We start from the raw sequence: 23,749 nt of genomic DNA, 5'->3' as shown, positions 1-23,749 counted from the left end.
GAATTGTACTTAAAGTGAATATGCCCCAATATGCATGTTCATTTGAAATCATTGGGTGGAACACAAAAAAAAAAAACCAAGAACATACTTATCATTCATATTTTTCTCTTAATCATAAATACCAATGCTTCACTGTAAAGCAAAAATATTTTGACTTTGCTGTCCCAATACCTTTGGATGGCACTGCACCGTGCAGAAAACTGGTTAGTAAGGACAACAGTGACTTTGTAAGGCTTGGAAATATATGGTGACATACAACATAACATATGCCTGCAATGTTAAGTTGCAGTATATGCATTGACAATATACTTTTCCCCCATCATAAACCTGAGTTTAACTGTATGGTCAGATTAGACCAATTTAACTTTCTGATCTAAACACAAGGCATTACACATCTGGTGCAGACCAAAAGCAGCCTATCACCCAGTCAGAAACATCCCAAGTCAAGCACAGTGGCAGCAAGAGTAGTTTAATGGGCAGCTTCTTATTAGCAGAGGCAGGAATCAAGATGAGGAGCATTTGGACTTGAGTGATGAGTGAGCAAAGTACAGAAGAAACCTGAAAACAAAACACTGCTTGAGTCACCGAAGAATAAAAAAATGACATTTTGGTATGGCAATGATCCAAAGCACAAGGTAATACTATAGGCTTTTAACATTTTAATGACCACCTTTACCATGAGCAAAGATATTAAAGGTCTTTGAAATGCTTTGTATACCCTTCTCCTGATCTGTGTCCTTGATTGGCCCAGTCAAAGTTCTGACAATAGAAAATGTATGTATAGACGTGAAGATTGCCAAAGTATTAAGCCCTCTAAGTCAGTACATAGTGGTAGCTCCTTTGGTAGTAATTACTGCAATCAGTAAATTTCACTTTTATTGTCTTCTTTCAGGTTTTGCTGACATTCAGCCTCCTTCACATAAAAATGTGTTCAATGTCATTATAGTTTTGAACAAATGCATACATGAAAGTCTTCAAATGTGGTGTTATTGGCAGGTGGTAAAGCATTTTGCAAAACACCATATGCTGAATATAAAGCAAAGGTTATTCCCATAAGTTGTGGGACGAAGTGACAATACCGAAAATGCTTGAAAGGGGTGTCTTACAGTTTAAACTATGTGAATTTATGACATTTACAAAACTTTAAATAGCATTAGCCTTCCAGCTTTCTACCAATATTACATATATGTAATAAAATTTCACACACAATCAATTGTGTGTGCATAAATACTCCAGATGGGTTTTCTGTGCGGCAATTTATATTGTAAAAGCGTTACATATTTTAAGACCATGTTGTGCAACTTAAGGTCTAGTCCGTCCAGATCTGTCCCGCTGTCATCAGACTGGCATCGCACAGGAGCCCCATCCTTTGCATTGCAACGATGGATCCACGTAGCCATTTCGAGCTGAGCCCAGCCGGGTTATGCGAGTACGGCGCTCACCGGCAAACACCACGCCCAGGCCCGGCTCCAGGGTCCTAGAGTCCCTGATTCAGGAGGGTGGGTCCACTCGGTTTTTAATGGAATCATCACGGAAGTCTAGTTTGGATCGTTCTTTCTCTGGCCCCTCACCCTAGAGTGTCTGGGTGTCTTTGAAACGAATGAATGATTATTCTACTTAATGTGTAAAAGACAGATCTTACTTTTTTTGTACAGAAACTAATATTGTTGCAGATAATACCTCTAAAAGCATACAACCTCTATGTTAAAATACCCAGATACGTATTTGATACAGTAAATCACTAAAAATGAAGCTGGTATTTCAAAGGAATTCTTTTATAGACAGCGGTATTCATAATTTTACACAGCTGCACATGTACAATAATATTTTGTTTCAAAGTAATTATTTGTCTTAATTACATTTACTGAGAACAATTTTTGTTTGTAATTTTCTAAAACTGCCAATTAGTTGATTTTAAACTAAATAAGTAACAGAATGCACATTATAAAGGACATGAATTTAGGTGGGCAATTGTCAGATGATGCTATTAATCTGATGTTTAACAAGAAAAAAGGATACTGAGTGATTACAAGAACATAAACATTGTCATTTTTTTTACTTATTCTGACAAATACTGAAGTTGACAAAAATATAGAAGCATCAAGAATATTCTTCCAAAAATGCTTTGCAGCATCTAAGACATTGCTCATAAACTGTTTCAAAGTCTTCGTCGTTCCCCTAAAATAAAAAACACAAAATGTTGAAATATAAATGTGCACATCAATAAGACACCATTGTAGAGATGTATAAGCTAATACATGAAGTACCATTGTCACTGTATGTACAGCACTAAAAAGGTCATTTTCCAAAACGCTTGTGTGGTGGTTACCAAGCTTTTCAGGCAGTTTCCAAACATCGTCAGGTCAATGGCTGTGCTAAATAAACAATTTGAAAAGCACTTTGAAGCTCTTAAACCAGGGAAGTAAATTTGAACAATGTCTTAACACAAGGAAGCACAGTTTGGGCATATTCAATTTTAACCTCAGGAATAATTTAATAAAAACAAGTGTGCTATTAACATTAAATCACATTCTTACTGCTTGCAACTTAGTACCAATGATATTTTATTTCAAACTGGTTTGCATTCTGCACTAAAAAACTAGAGCTAAAGTATCTGAAAAAAAACACCAAAACACAAAGAAGGGATCTCAACACTCCTGTTTTCTTTCATTACCTTGTTTGCTTAATGTATAAAGACTTGACAAAAGCAAACAGACGCCTCTAAAGCAATCCTGTGACGTCACATAAAAAGCTCAGTCATGGCATACCACAAAAAACAGGATCAAGAGGAACAAACTCACACACACCTGAGGTAACTATGGAAATATCTGCAAACCTTCCTTTCTCTGCTTAAAAATGAAAATCCTAAATTTCTCTTCAAAGACTAGTTATTGCTTTTTTAATATCCTCTACCTCTTAGAAGCTTTCATAATCTTGTATCATACAGTGCAAGTATTTTTTAAATTGAAATCGACAAATACTTATGCTCTTCCATCGACTCTTATGCCTGGACTATGGTGCTAAACCTGTGCTTGAGCTTGCATTTATTGTTAAAAAAATAGAATTTAGACTTCTGGTTAAATAAAGAAAAAGGTTATATAGGTCAGTCACTGCAGTGTCAACTGAAACATAAGAAAAAAACTACGAGTGAAAAGAGAGCATTTGGCCCATCTAGGTCTGTTATTAGTAGCAGATTAATATGAGGGTCTGACTCCGATTCTGTTTCTTGAAGAAAGCCAGGTTATTGGTTCCTGCAGCATGGCTTGGTGGCTTGTTTCATAGTCCTACAAAGCTTTGTCAGTTGTTAATACACTTCCACACGTACTCACACAGCAAACAATGCCTTCACATAGCTTCTACATGCATAATCTGGTTCAGTTGTCACAGGTGATTCTGAAGATAACCTTTGGGTTGACTTGGTCAATGCCTCTAAGGATTTTGGATATTTGAACCCAATCCTCTCCTTGACTTCTCTTTTTAAGACTAAAAATGCTTAGTTCTTTTATCTGTCAAGCATATGTCATTCCATGCATCTAGTTGCTCTTCTCTGGACCAATTCCAGAGCTGCATTGTCTATCTTGTATCTTGGCGACCAAAATTGTACACGATAATCTAAGTATGTTCCACTAGTGCACTGTATAATTTTAGCATAAAATCCTTTGCTTTAATTATTCTAGCTTTATATCTTAATATTTAATTTGTTATTTATTGGTTTATCATATTGACTTTTTCCCATAAGTACTTTTTTCAAGCTCAGTGTTAGCCATATTATATTCACAGTTTGATTTTTCTACCTGCACAGTCCTCTGAGGATGTCCACTTTTAATAAAATCCGTCATGTACTGTAAGTCTTGAATTCCGTCTAAAGGACGGAATAAGCCTTGCTTGCTTCTACCCATACCTGAAGTACAACTCAGATCATTGATATACATCTTTAAAAATAAAATGGTCCTAGTACTAATCCCTGTGGTACTCCATTCATTACATCACCCCAGTTGGCATTTTTACACCTTATCTTTATAGGTTTCTATGATTTACCCTTCAAGACATATCTCTATGAATGCCAACTGCCTGCGACAAGAGAATTAACCGTTTATAAGGTATTCTGAAAACCTAAATTCAGTAAAAACTTTACTATCTGGCCTTTTACTAACTGGAATGGTCTACTAACTGGCATTTTCTTAAAGAACCAATGCAAAGTAATGCTTTACAATCCAGGAACATTTCTGATTCTATCCAGCTTGCATCCTTTATTTTTGTCGTCATTTGATACGCTTGTTACTGCAAGCACTGTGCTATGCTGGATGCATCATCTTTACCCAATTTTGTCTTGAAATATTAACACTATTCAGCATTCTATGGCCTTAGCCCTCTCTCGCATTGCTTCATGTGCATATCTTCGCTTACTGTACATGTGTGTTTCTGGAATAATTTCTGGTGTTTGCAGTGTTACCCTCTTCGTCATGGCTGAAAAGCAAGAAAAACACTTGGAATTACAGTATGTGAATTTTTATAATACACAATTTTTTGCAATGCGCTTTGCTTGAATTAAAATTTTTGTATTAAATAACACTGTAATAGTGTAAATATGTATTACTATAGCACTGTGATTATGATAATGATAACTGTTAAAAGTGTGAATGTACTGTACAAGATTACATTTCCGTCTTGAGCAAAAACCAGTAGTATTTCAGAATAAATATTGAATAACGTGCATTTTTCACAATTCTGCACCTTTCAGTCCCCAAGGATGCCAAATAGTAAAGCTTTTACTTACTATACTGTACTGCTGATGTTCTTTGTTCAAAGAACTCTAACGTGTTAATCAAGAAAGATCTACCTTTACTTAAATGATATCGATTAGCCCCTAGGATTATAATTCTCAACAGTTCATCCTTTAGTTTAATTCCAATTATCATGAGCATAACTGTAAATTTAATAGAAGCAAGATTTAAAGGTCTTGATAGTTGGTTTGTTTTTGTTACCCTTGTTATTGCTGGGCAATATACCAGTACTTTTGCAGTTAATTGTTACTACCCTGTCATAAATTATATCTGCAAGTTTGTTAACGGCCTGTGAATCATATTCATGTTTTCTTAAGTACAACTGATAGAAGATCATCAAGTAATTCTTAAGTGCTTCTAGTATCTGCAGCACTCTAACAAGTTAATTAAGTTAATGAATGCTTCTTCTTTGCTGCTTTTATTAAATATATAATGTTTTTCAGACTATTTTTGATTTCTTACTTGGTAAACACCTAATAAAAATATTAAGTACATCAGACATTTCCCTTTCACCATCTAAACGTTACTGTCCCAGATACATTTTTCTTCATCAGTTGCTTCTTTTTACACACCCTACCACACACTTCATACATGAGGAAATCTTGTCTGATCTGATGAGCTTTACTTATGTTATGATGTGTGTACAAAATAACTAGAATATTTTTCAATAAAATGCACACTTACATAATAGGGGTCTTTAATAATCAGCTGCTTTTCGGGGTCATAAGTCCCAAGAAGTTCAATTTTAGCACTGGAGTTTTTCACTTGGTTAGCCTTCCTGTTGAGATCCCTGCATTGTACAAAATAAGAAGTTTTATTTAAAAGGTTTTTCCTATTCGTTCACAATAGATTGAACAGTTAACTACGCTAATTTTATAAATTCATATCAAACAATATAATGATTAATGGTAATAAAAATAAATCCTAAAAAGTATATATTAATTCATTAACACAAATAGATTATTAAATTTAGTAGATATTAAGTTTATATTTTAAAAATTCAAGTTTTATTCCTTACATAAGTTATTAAAATAATATACTCCACTTATTCTGAAATTATGTCTGCTTTATTATTTTTCTTGTAGGTCCAACTATCATCAGATTGTATATAAAATATGTTTTGCAACACCTATAGATTATATACACACATCTATAATTTATAGACACTTAAAAATCTATTTTTAAAATAGATAACCCAGACAGTTGTCTCTCTGGTCCTTTCTCTGATAATCAAAAGAAAAAAATTAATTCTACTTCGGTGGCATCAATCACTGAAGGAACCTTAGTAAGCTGATTACAAAGTGAACCCATATAATCACATGATTACTGATGGCATTCAAAACAGCACCATGTATTATATTTGAAAAATGAACAGCTTAGGGTTATTTACAAAAAGACAATTGCATGCAAGCAATAGGATTGACAAGAATACATTTCTGTCGATTAATATCATTAGCGCTGGTAGATATTTCAGCAATAATCAGTGAACATAAGTTCAAATAAAATAATAGAAGAGGAAATATTAAGAAAACAAGTTGAATCACAAACTTGATCAAATTATTACACATTAAATCACTGCAGTTCTCCTGTGAATGTGGAGAAGAAAAGCTAGACTAGACAAACACAAGAAAACTACATATAATTACTATCACATTTTTTCTTTTCATGCTTTTTGTCTCTAGGCTATGCTGGTAGAGATATCTGTTTCTCTGACAAAAGACATGTAAAGCAGAAAAACAAAAACAAAAGCCAAACAAAAACCACAAAACAGGATTGATTACTAGAACTTAGCTGGGAATGCACGGATTATTCAAGTTCTCATCGCTTTTATAACTTGAGTTTTAGATCTATGTGGCATGATTAAATATGCGAATACTCGCTAAGTATAAAATACGTTAAGGGAAAAGAAGATGAAAGATAAAGGTACGACTAATATTTAAAAAAAATACAGAAAGGGTTGGGTTACTGTAGTACTCGTTAATGATTATTTCCTTTGATTTACTGCTACATAGAGCAAGTTTTGGTAAAGGGGAACTCAGGGAACATATTTACAAGAACCCTGCAACACCAGAGGGCGCTACATCAGCAGGTGTGGCAGTGGTTTTGTACCTTAGAAACTACAACTTAATCTCTGGTTGACACTGGTAATGTTAATGCCCTCTGGTGTGTAGTCTCATTATTGGGAAGTGTTCAATGTGGTGCCATTTGCATGCATGCATAACACTCTTGTTCTGTGGTATACTGGCGGAATTGCAAGCACATACCTTAAATTGCTTTCATCCATGCAAAGAATGTGATCAAAAGTTGTAAAATCGTCCTTCGTAACCTAAAAATACAGAAAATGTTGTTTTTCAGGCAAAAGTTTTACATTAAAAATTAAGCTTAATGTACAAGCATGAACACAATCATACCTCTGACACAAAAAGCCCTACCCATGTCTATAACATCACTATGTGATGCTAGCTCAAGTGAGTCCTTAAACTTCTGGATTTCACATTCCTTTATTTTTTTTTATGTTTCTTGCATACAATTTCTCATTCCAACTCATTTCTATTAAATGCCAAAATATGCAGATGATGGCGGACAAAGACAAAGATGGCTGTAGACAAAGTAAGATCAGATAGATGTAGCCTCATTACATAAGAATTAGAATACAACAGAATCTACTTTAATGTCCACATACACTGAAAAGCAGAGGTGTGCTTAGCAGATAATTTAAGTCAATGATTAATTTTTTATCTGCTGATATCAATTTTTTGTGCCTGGGCAGTAAGAAAATAGCCAAACGCAGGAAGGCAAGTCCATGGGCAGTGTCTTAAGCATTGTGTTAAAAGGCTGCTTCATACTGGCTGAACAGAGAAGCTTGTCAACACAGAGGAAAATGGATGATGCACAGCACACGAAAATCTTAGAGGAAAACCCGCTTCAGTTTCTTAACCAGAAGAAAAGAGAATGACCTTGTTTGGCCCAGTCAAAGTGCTGACTTGAATCCAACAGAAAATCAGAGGAAATACTTGAAGATTACTGGCCATTAACAAACTCCAAACCAAAGTGACAGAGGTTGAGCAAGTTTGCAAAGATAAAATGAACGAAAATTATACTATCCCCGTTCGTAAAGCTGATGGTGTCAAGAAGACGCATAGCTGTACTTGCTGTCAAAGGTTCTTTCTCAAGAGCATTGAACTGGGGTAAATCTCATGAAATCAATACATTTTAAGCTGTTGCTGATATTTAACCTTTTACTCATTAAAGCATTCCATTTGATTCACGTTTTTAATAAAAATATTCACTTTGACATGTGCATTCAACATTTGTAAATCAGCAAAACGAGAAGGACATCATGAGAAGGGGATAAGCAGCTTGGCAGGGGACTGCTCATGGATTGGGGAAAGGGTTGAGTGTTACTCTGCTCTGTGCACTTTCCCAGCATTAAGGGGGCACTAAGCAACGCCCTTGTTTACATAAAAGTACCAATTCACTGCAGGAACAAACTGCCAGACTACCAGTGTACCTCACTCTGTTTTGTAGAACTAGACATCCTAAAAGCAACAAAAGGTACACTATACCTAAAACCTGGCAACTTCAACAATTTGGCAATAGAGAAGAGAATTCTGTGGGAAAGATGCCATAATGTTATAGACCAGGGCCCAGGCTGCCAGTTACTGTAATTACTTTCATTCTTCTTTAATATTAAAATAACTATTCGTAAAAAAATGTTAATCAAATTACAGTAAAAAAGCTGTACCCTTTACTGGATTTAAAAATCTCTCCAATAAGCACAAAAATCAGTCAGCTGAAATTCCTTAGAAATTCCCGTCATTTTCCTCCTTCAGTACCGGTAGCTGCCAATGGCAGTTTATATTTACCATAATGCATTTTGTGGTTCTTATTTATAGCATGCTGCAAATTGAAGCAGGCATGTAATGTTAGTAGGGCTCTGATAGTGGTTTGAAGTGTGTGCAGTGAGTAACATCCTGAGTGAGTTCATCTTTGCTTTCCAGGATTTTTCTAATTTTGGTTTTGAACTAATCTGATGCAGAATAACTGGAGAAACCACTGATTCCTGAAAACTACGTAAAGAAAAAAACACATAAAATGCACGCATGATTAATTTTTAACCACATTATGCATATATTGCTCAGAGAATATTATCTAGATGAGCATAAAATAAAGTCAGATGTAAAGTAAATTATCATATAGAACAGCAGTTTTTCAACAACCGTTTTCAAAATCCAGTTATATTTAATGCTGCATTCCCCTGAAGCAGAGCTGTTCTCACTGTAAGAAAAATAATACTCACACAGCACAACTCTGAATGTTTAATTTTAACAATGTAGATCACACAACATATTACCATTCCACAAACAGATGTCTCATTAAACAGTACAAATACATCTTCATTATTTTAAAACTTTGATTAAAAATACAGGCAAAAACTGCATGAATGATCGAAATTGCATTAGGATCTTTAATATCTCATAAAAGCAAATATTTGCCTCAGGGCTATTTATGAAATGCAAGCATTTCCAATTTAGGAGCATGCATATGTTATGCTCTTTTGGTGTGCCTGGAAAGTCACTCAAAAGTGAATTAAAGAATTCCTTTAGCTGTCAGGCCAATGTCTTAAAACTCTCCGTCTGCTACTGAGCTTATCATTGAAATAACTCCTCAAAAAGGGTTTATAAGGTTACAGAATGGATCAAAGACAATAATCTTTGCAAAAATGAATTCTTTACTCATAACTTGTGTGGGAGTACTACAAGACATAGATTATCCTTAAGGAGATCAAAGAATGTCATGATGAGTACAGCTAATTCAATTCAGCACTAGTCTTCAAAGAGTACCGTCTTGAAGCAGCCCTTTAAATCCTTGAAAAAAAATATTTTCAGAGGAACATAAAACTGAATAGTCACTTGTCCAGTTATAGATTCCAGGTGACAATAAACCCTTCAATAATTTTCTGAAAAGTACATGAGTAAAAGTGATGTAGCACCTTTTACAGGTTTGCAAACAGAACCTGTGTAAAACCACTTCTGAACAGATAGGGAACAGGAACGCTGAGAAAAACGTGGGCATAACTGTTTAAGATAACTGACTAACTTTACATACATTGGTACTGTGTCATAAAACCATTAGGAAACCGACTGGATATTACAGACTGATTAAAAAAAATAGTTCAGGTGGGCAGCTGTGTCAGCATGCATTGGTCGCAAAGGAACAAGTAATAGGTTTATTCCATTCTGAAAAGAGAAAAAAGAAAACACAATGTTTTGGCATTGGAGCCTTCTTCAGGAAGTTGGCACCTGAAGAAGGCTCCACGGCCGAAATGTTGTTTTCTTTCTTCTCTCTTCAGCATGGAATAAACCTATTACTTGTTCCTGATTAAAAAAAGTGTCATTCAAAACAGCCGCGAGGGATGCTGAGGGAAGCATGGCCCAAGATACACACCACCGACACTGTCAAGGGTAGAGTTAGGGAAGCAGGTGCCTGCCACAGCAGTAAGAGAGACAGCTCGGGGATTGAACAGAAGCACTGAAGGAAGTCCAACGGCAGTACATGACACAACAGACAACAATATGTAACAAGACAAATGGAGCACACCACTGCAAAGAAGGACCAATGGTGAAGGGAGCTTGACAATAGACTAAACGTATTTGCAAGGGACAGGGAGAGTATTTGTGACAGAGCAGACAGATCTGGTAATAGAGCCCTAGGATAGTCAGGACAAAATGCTATTTAGGCCTGTGAAAGATCTGGTGATGTGTGGTTTAGAGTACCATATACCATGTTGGAACAGAGAATATTCTGTGGAGACTTCTGTCGATTTTTTGTCAAAATCCTGAGAGCTAATCTAAACAACTGGATTAGAAGAAGCCCATGGAACAGATGTTAAAATTATTTAAGGACAGAAAATAGGACTTTCTTTACACAGTAACAATTAAGAAACTAAGAATTCTGAAGAAGTTGAATCACTGGTATGCCTTAAAAAGCCTCCTGGCAAGTTCTTCGGAGCAATTAACTAATAGGAATCGAGAGAGGAGATGGACCTAATGACCTCTGCTAATTTTGATTATCAAAACTGTTATTCTATGCTGTTACTGCAAGTGTGGTTGAATTGATATTTGCCTGACTGGGTTATCTGATCAGATTCTTCAAATGGAAGTGTTTTTTTCTGAAACAGAAGATTTAAAACTCAATACATTTGTCTGCCAGAACCAAGGACATTGGTGTCTAGAACAAGCTTCTCAACTATGCTGTCAAAAACAATTCAATAAATTATTTCAAGTAATCTTTTGCAGGTGCAATAAAATACAAAACAAAAACACCTTTGGGTATAATGCTAAATCAATCCATATTACAAATGTAAGCACGAAAACACAAAGATCTGCATAAATCTAACTAAAGCAAAGCATTTGAATAAGAACAAAAAACATATTACAATGTGTCAGCAGAACACTTCAATGCGTGATTTGAACGCATTTAGTAACTGCAAAACGCAAAGTGCTTGACATACCTAATCCACAGAAGCTTGATCATACCTGATCTTAATTTTTCTAAATCCTTTATAAACTACATTATTGCGGCCTTGGTGTTTACTGTTTGTAAACAGTTGCTGTATATTAATCTTACGGGATCAGTTTCACCAGGTATTGAGTTGCACCTCTTTCGAAAGGTTAAGGAAGACATTTCTGACATTTCTTGCATATTTGGGTGTGAGAAGTTGGCTACAACTCTGGGAGCTTCTGGAGAAGTTTCATGCTTGGATTGCTGAATGTTCTTTTACTTTTTAGGCGAGGTGTTACGACATTTTGTTAAATGCAGACCCGACGGTCTCATGAAAGATACCATATATTTCTTTTTATTTTCAGTAATTCGTGTATTTGTTTCATTTAGTTACCCTTTGGTTCACAGTAACTGCCCATTTTCAAAGCATAAGGTAATACTTGTTGTACTATCAAATATTAATTAACTAAAATATTACCTTGGGCTCAACAGGGCTCATGACGCATTGCAAAATGAGTCAATGTATTGTAATAGAAAGGTGTGGGGCTGTAACAGAAATTCCCACTAGATTCCCAACACTGATAACCCTAAAGAATATGGAAGTGCATTACCCTTTGTAAGGGTAAGGAAGGCCACTTTCAAAAATTAATGAATCCTCCTAGGAGGTGTGCCTCCCCCCTAATGATTACAAAAAAAGAACACAAACTTCACATGGTCACATCAGTTCCTGGTTATCATCAGGAACTTCAATCCTCATATGCTGGAGAAGTTTCAGCAGGATAAGGAGGCATCTTGTCTCCTCTCAGCTGGGGTCTGCTTATGGCTTAGTTCAAGTGGGCTACTAGTCTGATTAAATGCCTTAGCTGTCCGAACACCTCAAGAGATATAATGCCCCTGCAGCCAGAAAGCACTCCATGAAGAGAGACAATAGCATCAGCAGTCCAAAGATTCATGATGGATTCAATACGTGTTACCAATATTGCAACAATCTGACTCAGGTTGGAGAAAAGAGAGTATGGTTTCTTTTCTCACACACCTGGGAAGATGTTTTTTCATACAGTGTTGCATAAAAATCATCAAAGGATTTCTTGATCAAATGCAATTATTTTCTACAAAGAAATTAGTAACTGTTTATTAGAACAATAGCTTTTGTAACTAACCATCTTTTAGCCCTGCACAAAAAAACATTCAGCACTGGGTGAAATTTCAACTTATTTTTTAATAATGCTAAATTCATTGATTTAATCGTTACAAATAAGGATTTTAAAGTAAAAGAACAACAACAAATGGACATAAAAAAATAAATAATTCACTGTCAGGCCATAAACTGTCATATTGTAGCTAACTAGGACCTTACAGTATTCAAAAGATTATATATTCTGGTCAACTAAAGACCCAGTGCCCCTGTTCCCCGCAACCTTTGTTCACATTGTTCATGAACACTTAACTCTTCCAAGTGAAAAACAGAAACTTTTTCAATTAAAGCATATTTAAGTAAACTGTGGTCAGCATTACTGCCTTGCAGCACAGGGGCGAGAGGTTCAATTCCAGTCCTGTGTTGTTATCTGTGTGGAGCTTTTATAGTCTCCCTGTGTCCATGTGGGTTTCTCCCAGGGGGCTCTGGTTTCTTCCCACATTCCAAAGACATACTGGTAGGTTAACGGGCTTCTGAGAAGACTGGCCCGGGTATGAGCGTGTGTCTGTCTGTGTGTGCTTGGAGGTGGACTGGTGCGCTGCCCAGGATGTATCCCAGCTTGAGTCAGCTGCTTGCCAGAACAAGGTCAGGCTGCCCCGCAACGCTGAGTTGGATTAAGCTGCTGGAAAACGGATGGCTGAATGGAGAGATAATTAGTCAAAACAGTTTATTTGAAAAAACCTGCAACAGAAAGTGTTGAATTAATATGTAGTGCTATAAAAAGTACTTGCAAGTGTTGCATTTGGCTGGAGTCTAGTTTTAGCTGACTGTTATTCTAGTTGTGCCATGATTATAAGACACAATACAATCTAAAGTAGAAGATTGAAAATCCGACAATAATCATCCAAATTAGTTTCCTCACTGACACTTATATTCATTAAAAATGCGTAAAGAATATTACTCATGTAGTTGACATTTACCTACTGTAAATGACTTGGCTCCAATCGACCATCAAATTGAAAGCTGACCAATGTTAAAACAAAACTGAGACAAGTTGGAAACAAAACGACTCATCTGGAAAGAATTTTGGAGGAAGTGCAAGGGGAAACACCCCATGACTTAAGGAACTGCTACTCATACCATTCTTCTTCCCCGGCGTGTTTTTCTACGTAAAATCTATAAGACCAGGCCTATTCTTCTCTACTCACCTCGCAGTCCACACCCTTTCAACTCTCTCCCTGCTGTCCTCTCTGCTTCACCAAACCACACTCACCAAATCATCCGAAAGTCTAAAACTTAAATAGTATTCTTTCTGCCTTCTTGCACACTACCCCCTTCTGCACAGTTTTCACTAATTCTTCCTGTCTTGATCCAGTCCAACATCCTTCTGCTTACCTATTTCTCTCCTTTCCTCTGGTCTTGCCTATCACCAATTCCTCACTTCTGATATTTTGGTTAATCTTTTTCAAATTTTGATTCCCAAATATAATTACACTTAAAATGCAATTGTTCCTTTGATCCAATATGCTAATGTTGTGTATGATAGTCCAATGTTTAGGAACAAAGAGCTGCACAGTATTGTCTATTGCATAAATAGCATATATTAAGTCAAAACGTGTTGAAACTATGTTCTTCTATGCCTGGGTATGTATCAAACTAACATATATTCAGCTAACTATTAACTTTGCTTACTTTTATCTTATATAACTAATACTTTGTTTCTAAAAAATGCAAATTAATACAGGACTGGTTATAAAAGACATACATAATCTGTCTTGTTTAATCAACCGGCACAAAATGGACTGCAAAGAAATGAAACCCGTTTGATACAATCATAACTAGTTGGTATAAAGAAATTAATAATCCTGAAGATTCTTTTGCAAAAAATTCTAGCTCTAAAATTTTCACTTATTTCAAAACAGGTTTGTTAAGAGTGAATTATTTCATATTTCAATACCTAGCAACAAGGAAATTAAGCTAAGAAAAAAAGAAAAGAATCCCTCCTAAATTTCTACCAGGGGCTGGGAAGAGTTATGAAAAATGTTTTACACCACAAGGAATGCTGATCTGTTACAAAAACAATAAGAGCAAGTTTAAGCCAACTCATGATTGCTTTAAATAGATTTATACCTAGTACTGTTAAAACACCTATGCCTTAAGCATGGAGATTTGTACACGACAAAAACAACAGATGTGGGCCACCTGCTATTTTAAAGTAAACTGCAGTAACTACAGCTCACTTCAAACATGTGATTATACAGCGGTTATGGACAGTTCGTTGTGTTATAAATATAATAACCACTGTAATGCACTGTGCAATAAATAGAAGCGAAGTGCAGTGAGTGAAATACAACATTTGCAGCTGTTAAATTCAAATTTGCCCTTGCCCAGTGTCAAATAATTGCTTTCAGTTATACAGCATGTTCTATTCTGAAAGTTTCCAAAACACTTTATATACAGAATGCACTTCATCCGCCAGCCACCCGGTAGACACCTAGTAGCCCTTTACACCAGTAACTGCACTACACAGCAGAGAGACTGCTCTGGCAACTGAATTAAGAGAAACCTTAGTAATTTAGAAAGCAATATACACTTCCCAAAAAATAAATAATTGACTTCCTGTATTTCAGATCAATTTCAATAATATATAAAAACATACAGTACATACAGAGTAGAAATTATATAATAAACATTGAGAGTAGAAAGTCAACCTAAACGTGAATTTGGCCATCCTTTGTTTTTTAAGTGAGGGTGGCCACACAGTCATCAGTATCTGCTAATTAAAGTAAGAAATCTAAACCATAAGTACATTATGCGTATGTGGATTGGATTTCTAGATTTCTCAGTAATAAACTCTTAAGCTTTGAAAATTGAAGAAAAAGTTACCTTTAGTTAAGTACACTAAATAAAACCTTGATATTAACCAGTTAAATAGTCATGATTTTGTGATTTTTTCAGTGATCACTTTTTCCACATTCGAAGACCAAATCGGCCTATTCACAGGCTGCATAGCAGCACAGTACTGTATATGTGGGGACCCACTTGCACATTTTCATTTCACTGATCTACTTCACCCAGCGTGCATTGGCCTATGTAGTAAAGGTTTAGCTGTGGTGACAAAATGTTAACATGTTGATGTTTAAGTGCATCCTGGCTAAGCTTTACATGTTCAGTTTTCGTTTGGTTATACGTGCATTATGTGTAGACCTGTAATCAGCATAATGTCTGTATATGACAAAGTGTTGTACGAAATAAAAGTGAAATAGAAAAACTCTGTAGTCCCTAAGTTATCACAGTACCAGTTCTTGCGTGTCCTGAGGAAAATGATAGAAAATAAAAAGAGACAAAGTTATATAAATTGCAAGAGCAGCAAAGTTGAGTTGATCTACAGTTTTTGCTTACTCAGGTATTTTATTATTTAATTCCTAAGCTATTTCATATTTTTTATTTTATTTACATAAAGCATTTAACTTACTCCTGTCCAGAATCTTCAGCCACTTTACCTATCCAGTCTTAATTTGTGATCAGTCTCCATTAAGATCAGACAAGAATTTAATAATAACCACATTGCCTTGTTATGGTCATTTAAAACAAACACTGCTTTAAGACTTAATCTTATATTCATTAAGGAATGTTTTTTTGGAAAATTCACACACTGCAGAACGCAGGCAGAATGTCAAGAACATTAAAACCAAAATAACTTAAAACAAGGGCCAAAACGATCTCTCTTACTGTTAAAGAGATCCCATCCACTTTCAATGCATAATGTGGCAGAAACTACTTGTCTAGGATGGTCAATTAAACCCCCTCCCCAAATACGGTTGTAGGAAACAGGGTTGGGTCTTGCCCCCATTTCTTGGTATGTGCAGCTGCTCCTTTGATCTGACATCAACTTCAGTAAATGTTATGTTTAAAGAAACAAAAGCATTTAACTTCTCACTGGCTAGAACCTCACATGCTCCAAGCTGACCAAAACGTAGTTGTAGGAAAGTATCCTGAGTTACTTTAAAAAAAAGACTGTTTACAAGCTCTAATATTTTATTATTATTCATTATTAATCATTATTATCCCTTACACTTATATAAGTCATTTCATTCGAGGTGCTTTACAGGTAATACGGACTCTCCTCCTCCACCACCGATCTGTAGGGGAACGGCCAAGTGTTTATTTTGTACTCAAGGTACATTTTTGATACAGATCAGATTAAGGATTCCTCTTCTACATATTTTTAAATGCAATAGAAAAATGTTTGAATTAACGAAAATAAAGGAAAATGATGATATTTATGTTCTATTATAATTTTTTTATTTTCAAACATCCACATAAAGTTGGTACTGGCCATCAAGTTCAGCACACATCAGAAACACAATAAAATCTTTATTTGTACACTCCTCGTTACCACTGTAGCAGATCTTCCTTCTGAATAGTGGATGTAAGGGACCTTCACATGCTCACATGCCAGGTGGTTCATGCAGTATTTATTCACCTATTTTATTTTTATTTTAGTGCAGCATTATTACAGTCAGGCTGGCCCATTCCTGTTATCAGTCATTTTTAACACTCTTTGGAACGGCCGTGAACCTGCTTATTTGTACTTAAAATGACTTTCAGTCTCAGAACTTACTTAAACCTGTGGCTATTATGCATGTTTCTCAGATTAGTGCCATCAACCGTTTTCCTAGGGTTCTCTTCAAATTACCAGCAGAACAGATCAGCCTGTCGACTATCGAATTCATAACACCATACCAATGCAGCAAACTGGCTTGACCGCAATAGTGGTAGCTATCTCTTTCCTTTTACTGTGACTAGGTAAAGCACTGTGCTCTTACACACCGTTAAAACTTCAGACTATAACCCTTTTAGTTTTTGTCGAAGTATCAACTGAATATCAACCCAAGAGAATATCCCCTTTGAAAATTCCTGAAATCTTTCTCAGGGGAGTTTACTGCAAGACTGGGCATTTTAGTCTCAAAGAAACATCTCCATTCCTTTAGGATCCTTTTAGTTTATTAAAAGATGTTATATTCATATATAGCTGCAATTAATTTACATCTCAAGCAAAAACATGCTCCAGGCACTGCCTGGATTCTCAGACACTGCCAAACAGTCTTACCCTGCCCCCTGATGTCTAAACTTGGTGTCCGCAGCAGTTAACCTCCCACGCACTGGTATTTCTTTTTTAATTTAAAATTGATGATTAGTTTTATATCTGGAACATCAAACTGCGTCTTTAACTTTTGGCCTCACTGCTATGAGCCCTGTGACTGCACCGTGGAGAATGAGGAAGTATAAGCAGATTCTTGCGAATCACTTGTCTTTCGACACCTCGCAGGCTACACTTCACCGACTGAAAAACAGGCATATCCCTCACCTACAGAACCTACACATTTTCACAAGAGGGGCTGCAGAAGAAATAAAACAGAAAAAATTCAGTGTTGAGTAAAATCCCTATTCTACAACTCAACATGTCACTTTTACGCATTAGTAAAAGTTTGATATATTATGTGTACAATTGCATCAGATAAACTATTTTAACATGGTATTTGTAAACAAACTTTAGAATATGTTATGATTAGGACCTAAACACCATAGAGATGCTGTGGCAGGACATAAAGAAAGCTGAATCGACCAAAAATGTTGCTGGCTCCTGGATATTTCTCAGAGCAGAGGATGAAGTACCTACTGATTGGAAAACCACAAATCTAGGACAAGACAACAAGAGGAACTGTCTAAATTACAAGATTTTTTCATTAGTGCATCAGTTAACTTCAGGAAATGTGACATAATATATCTGAACTTTTAGAAAGCTTTTCACTGAGCAAAACATGAGATTAATCTTACAACTCATTCAAGTGTCAAACTCATTTGCTAAGCGGGCCACTTTTCATTTAAAATGCAATCGATAGTCATTGCATTGTCACTAGATGTCAGTAAATAAAATATTGTAGTTGGGATTACTGTACATTATGTAAATCTCGATTTCTGTTCGTAAAATAATTTAGTTGGGATAGGACATTAAATGATTTGTGAAAATAAAGCATCAACTATACTCATCCACACCTTGCTAAATAACACTCAACTTATATTAACTGTTCCTACAACAAATTGTGCATTTTAATACTGTACCTGCTATTTTGCAGTATGAAGCAATTTTCACAACAGTATAGGCACTTCTATTTGTAGCCTTGTGACAACTCTCATACATGACAGATTTGTATTATGGATCTGTACCATAATCTTAGGTTGGCACAGTGGAACACTGGTTTTCTGGCTTGCAGCCCTGGGGCATCGAGTTCAATTCCTGGGGTTCCATCTCCATGGATTTGACATGTTTTCCCCATGTCATTTCCCCATTCTCATGAAGGTTTCCTCTGGGCGACACGGGTTATATCCCACAGTTTAAAGAATACAGATAGGCTTCTGTAAACTGTCCCTAGCGTGAAAGTGTGCACGTTTACGTCTGTGTGTGCCCTCCAGGGTGTATCCCGCCTTGCGCCCAGTGCTTCCGAGAACAACATCCGGGTCACTGTGACCTCTGGACGAGCAGTAATCGAAAGTGATGTGACTGTGATGACATGCTTCTTATTTTTTGAACATCATGATGAGAAAATGTCTTGCTGGTGCTTCAGGTGTTACAAAGAAAATAAAGCATTTCCTTGGCTTAAATAAAACTGTGATAGAAGGATATAAAAAGGATTTGGCTCACATAAAAGGAATAAAGAAATCCCTAACAGTGAAAAATGCAAACTATAAACCTACAGTGGAATTAACTTCTAAATTCCCCTTTATTACTACTAAAGAACTAAACTTATGAATTTTAATACTGATGCTTTGCTTTTACTTACAAATCTTCTTAAGTATTATTAGATCAAATAAAGGTTTCTTCATATTCAGAACTACTTCAGCTTGAAATAACACTATAAAATGTTATTATGTTTATGATTGGCTGAATAAAATTAAGGGCTATGTAGCAGGCAATGGATCATTTTCAGACTCAATTAACATTAATCGGACTTATTCCTCTTAACAGTAAAATCCAGGTGTGTGGTAATAATGAATGTTTTTTACATATTCAGAACTCTATAGTACCCCGCCTACTCTTGCATTACTCATTAAACCCTCATTTACAAACACACCTGTGACACTTAGAATACATATTCAATGACATAAGTCTTCTGTACTCTTACTATGCTAGTTTGGTAATTAGTAATTAGCTTGCAGCACTTAAAAAAAAGCATGAAACAACTATGCTTTAATACAGAAGACTAATCTAGACCCAGCAGATAGGGCACTCATCTTATCTGATCAAAACTGAAACCTTTATTTTCAACTTTACATTTTAACTTAAAATAATGTTTTGGAGTAATACAATATGGTCACATTGTGAAACACTAAATGCTTTTATCTTTAACGCAGTGATCACAGATATGACCTCTATCTGAAACATCTGTGCTTATATGATTAAAAGGATTTCAGGACTTGTGGATGTCATTAAAACAGCAATGTTTACATAATAAATATAGAAACATTTCTGTTAATTAATCATTACTTTTACAGGCTGTAAAATCTACCCAGGAGAGACTACTGCCAAAAAGAAATGGATGTTTATGTTGACATTTCCATCCTGTAGACAATATTTGGAAGTATTTAAAAAGCAAGGAAAATGTTAGAACATAATTTCGTAGAATAGTTTATAATTGTGTACCACAATAGCAGGGTCTCATATAGAATACTGCATAGAATTATTTCACCATTGTACTGAAAAGATATTGCTGCTCTGGAATCAGTCCAGAGAACAGTGACCTGATGCAGTGCAGGGCTGAACACATGTCCCATTCTTCTGGAACTGAACCATGATTGACTAATACATAACCCAGTAAATTTAACAAGAATGAACAGTGGAACATGAACCAGATGGCACATATGGTAACTACACAACAGCGCTTGCACTTGATTAAAGAAATGTGGTACAGGGAAGCACTTCCTCATGAACTTTTACCGCAGCACCACAGAAAGTGTCCTCACTAGTGGCATCACTGTGTGGTACAGCAGTACTGCCATGCATGACAGAGATGCACTACAAAGGGTTGTGGTAATGGCACAGATTATTATAGGATGTGATTCACCATCAATCGGTGAGATTCACAACATCCACTGTCGCAATAAAGCCCCATCCATCATTCATTCCACAAACCATCCAGGCCACAAACTGTTCTTCCCCCCTACCCTCTGGCAGGCAGTACTGCAATGTTAAAGCCAGGACCACTAGACTCAAGAACAGCTTCTGTGCCTTAATGCACTTCTGCACTACGCACTTTTTACATAGTGTACAATTTTTCTGCCATTACTACAGCATATTTATTTATTTTTCCACAACATATTTGTTGTTCCTGTTGTCTACACTGTGTGGTGTTGTCTGTTGTACTGTGTAGATCCCGAGAGATCAGGACAATTAAGAATTCCAATGTACGTGTACATACGGCAATAAATGACTCTACAAAAGCGCATTAATAACCCAGAACACAAAGCACATTTTATCCAAGGGGTTGTGGGGGTTTGGAACAAACTACCCTACCGCGGTTTTGAAGCTGAAACCCTGGTTTCTTTCAAGAAACAACTGGAAGAGATTCGTAGATCAGTGAACAATTAACGACCTAATGGGCTAGCTGTCTTCTTTCTGTTGCCATATTTTAGGGGAACATCTTGACAGTCATAAAAATGCAGCCTCTGGTTAAAAAAAGAAAATCAATTCTCGGTTTTCTTGAACAGACACATCAGGGCACACTTTTTCACCAGCTGCTACATTTGTCTCTTAATTACTGTTTTCTTACTGTGCATCGATATTGTACATAGGTAGAAATGTAGGCACCTTTCCATTCAAAAAAATAATCCAAATCAAAATCTAGCAACCTTCGACAGCGGTACACATGATTTTTATACAATCAATTAGCCGAATTTATTTAAACACACAGAAAAATGAAAGTGAGATGAATCTCTCTACCTGTCTCGCCCTGTGGTTTGTCTCAATGCCATGTTTTCTAAGGCAGGCAAGAGCTCGAGCATCAGGAGAGCACCCCACATTCCAGTCAGACACTGCACCACTGTCTATAAACCACTGAAACACAAAACACGAGACTACGGCTCATGAAGGAGAAAGAGAAAAATTAGCACTGTACCTGTCTGGCAACATGACTCATGGATATGCCATGCTTCCTCATACAGGACTGTCCTCGATAGTCAGGTGGGTTTCCTATCTCATATGTGGATGTTGCTGCACTGTCTATCCTCCACTACATGAAGAAAAAAGCACGTACAGAACATGTATATATATCTAAATGTATTACCTTTTACAGATCACTGATTGTTTTAATGCATGCCAACTTGGGCAAATATGTCTGACAAATAAAAGCAAAAATTCTGAGAACACAAATGCACATTTTTAAAGTATCTTTAGAACATTTGCCACCTGCACTCTTCAATTAAACTACCTATTAATGCCCTTTTCTTACCGAATAAACTTCACAGAGGAGACTTTGTAATTTGTGTTACTTACATATTCCGTATTGGGAACGTTTAAAGATGTAAAGATTTCAAACATGAAATGCTCACTGTTTGTTAAGTACCTCTTTGAGGAAAGAGCAGGTACCCTTGCTTGATTAATTACATTGAAATAGATTTCAGAATCTCAAATCCAGCTGGCGCAAAAGTGATACAGTTCACCTTCATTCCTGACGGGACCTCCAGATTTGAGATCCAGCACTTGTACCTAGAAACTTTTATAGGGCCAAAATAAACACTTAGTAAAATTAGCAGAAATAAGTTTCAAGTTAATTGTTTTTTAAAAAGTCAGCTGCTAAAATGCAGCAGAAAAGTACTTTCATGGTTTCCATTTCATGTTTTGACCTGCCATACAAATGGGAACTCACTTATCTGATGCCCTGGGTGTAGGCCATCTACAGTACATTACATAAAGACTTTTGTCAAGAAAGCAGAAGTAAAAATAATACACAACTATATACTTACATTACCTACAACACCTCTATCCGTTGCCATTTTCCTGAAGACAGCTTCAGCTATTGGGGACCGGCAGATGTTCCCTTAAAAAAATAAATACTGTATGAGTTTATCTAAGAAAATAAAAAATAGTGTAGAAGTGTGGGGAATATTTTTGAGGCATATGGATACTGCCAAAGATTAGTAACTGTCTCCTATTCAAAAGACTGGGAAACAATATTACAGGATAATGCAACCAAGTTATTTACTGAAGTGTCTCAATACCAGCACAGATGGTAGTAATTCTCAAGATATTTTAAAATGAATGTCAACTGCCATTACAGAAAATGTGAAGACCTATAAAATGATAAGATGCCTGTTTTTGGAAGCCACAAGATCTTTAAAGGCCCGATGTTTTAGAACTGTACCGTTATCAAAATGCTGCAGCGAGCAATATTTGGTGTTTACTGCCTGATAGTTAATTGCCAAACGATAACGTGTATTACGCTTCTAAGCCCCCAGAAAGGCACAAAAATAGACGTTTAATACAATACAAATAGGCACTCAACTAAAAAAAATTGCCCACTAGCACTTGGACGTATAAAGTCGTGCTATCCATTCATATGTATAATACAGTAACAACTCTGAAATCGGTGTTTTCATATGAAACTTTCACCGGAAGCAAAGAACGCCATTCCGCAAGTGCTGCTGCGTTACTGGTATGACTTGCAGGAAATGCATCGCGACTTTAATTAATGCCTTGATATAAAGTATTTTCGGTTCGGCTGTGTCTTGTGAGAAGGTTCCGGTGAAGTAAAATTTTAACCAATGCAGCCCAATAGGCTAAATCAAGAATAACAACCACGATGCACTTAAACCTTATTACTGTATATTCACCAGTAGGTGCAATTCAAAAGTCACTTTAACAATCTGCTTTCATGTGAATCTTAATAGACAGCAGACCCTACCAATTAATTGTAAACCATTTCGGATCCCTCCAATCGGAAAAAGCACTGGGCTCATGAACAGTTACGCATGTACAGTACATCCACATGCCGGTTGTAGCACATCTACGAGATTTTAATTTGCTTCAGTGAGCTTGCTATGAAATATACCCAAAGAATAACTAAATCAAATCAGTTACATTGGTGATTGAAACATGCTTTTGCTGCACGTATGTTCAAAGGGCGGAATAAACTGAAAATATAGAGTTTGCTCACCCAAACACACGAATAAAACGGACTTCCCACTGTTAGAAGCCATCTTCGCTGGAAGGGTCCTATGTCTTGTCTGACCGTCAATCGAATACGTCACCACTTATTCTTAGTACCTG

General features: G+C 36.2%; 1 protein-coding gene across 2 annotated transcripts; it reads right to left on the bottom strand.

Moving 5' to 3' along the window:
- Positions 1-1,757: 1,757 nt before the first annotated feature.
- On the bottom strand, positions 1,758-23,742 carry acp1 (acid phosphatase 1). Of its 2 annotated transcripts, none has more exons than XM_006626391.3 (6): positions 23,637-23,742; positions 22,447-22,520; positions 21,600-21,713; positions 7,049-7,110; positions 5,469-5,574; positions 1,758-2,178 (listed from the first exon to the last, which is right to left on the bottom strand). In XM_006626391.3, the coding sequence occupies exons 1-6, from the start codon at positions 23,677-23,679 to the stop codon at positions 2,101-2,103; spliced, it is 477 nt and encodes a 158-aa protein (XP_006626454.1). In that variant the 5' UTR covers positions 23,680-23,742; the 3' UTR covers positions 1,758-2,100. The 2 variants fall into 2 exon arrangements, with proteins under 2 accessions (XP_006626454.1, XP_006626455.1); XM_006626392.3 differs by lacking the exon at positions 21,600-21,713 and adding an exon at positions 21,425-21,538.
- Positions 23,743-23,749: the final 7 nt, after the last annotated feature.

This window comes from Lepisosteus oculatus, chromosome 2 (assembly GCF_040954835.1).
Source record: "Lepisosteus oculatus isolate fLepOcu1 chromosome 2, fLepOcu1.hap2, whole genome shotgun sequence".
Classification (NCBI taxonomy): domain Eukaryota; kingdom Metazoa; phylum Chordata; class Actinopteri; order Semionotiformes; family Lepisosteidae; genus Lepisosteus; species Lepisosteus oculatus.
Note: the sequence above shows the minus strand (reverse complement) of the source record. Positions and strands in the feature narration are given on the sequence as shown.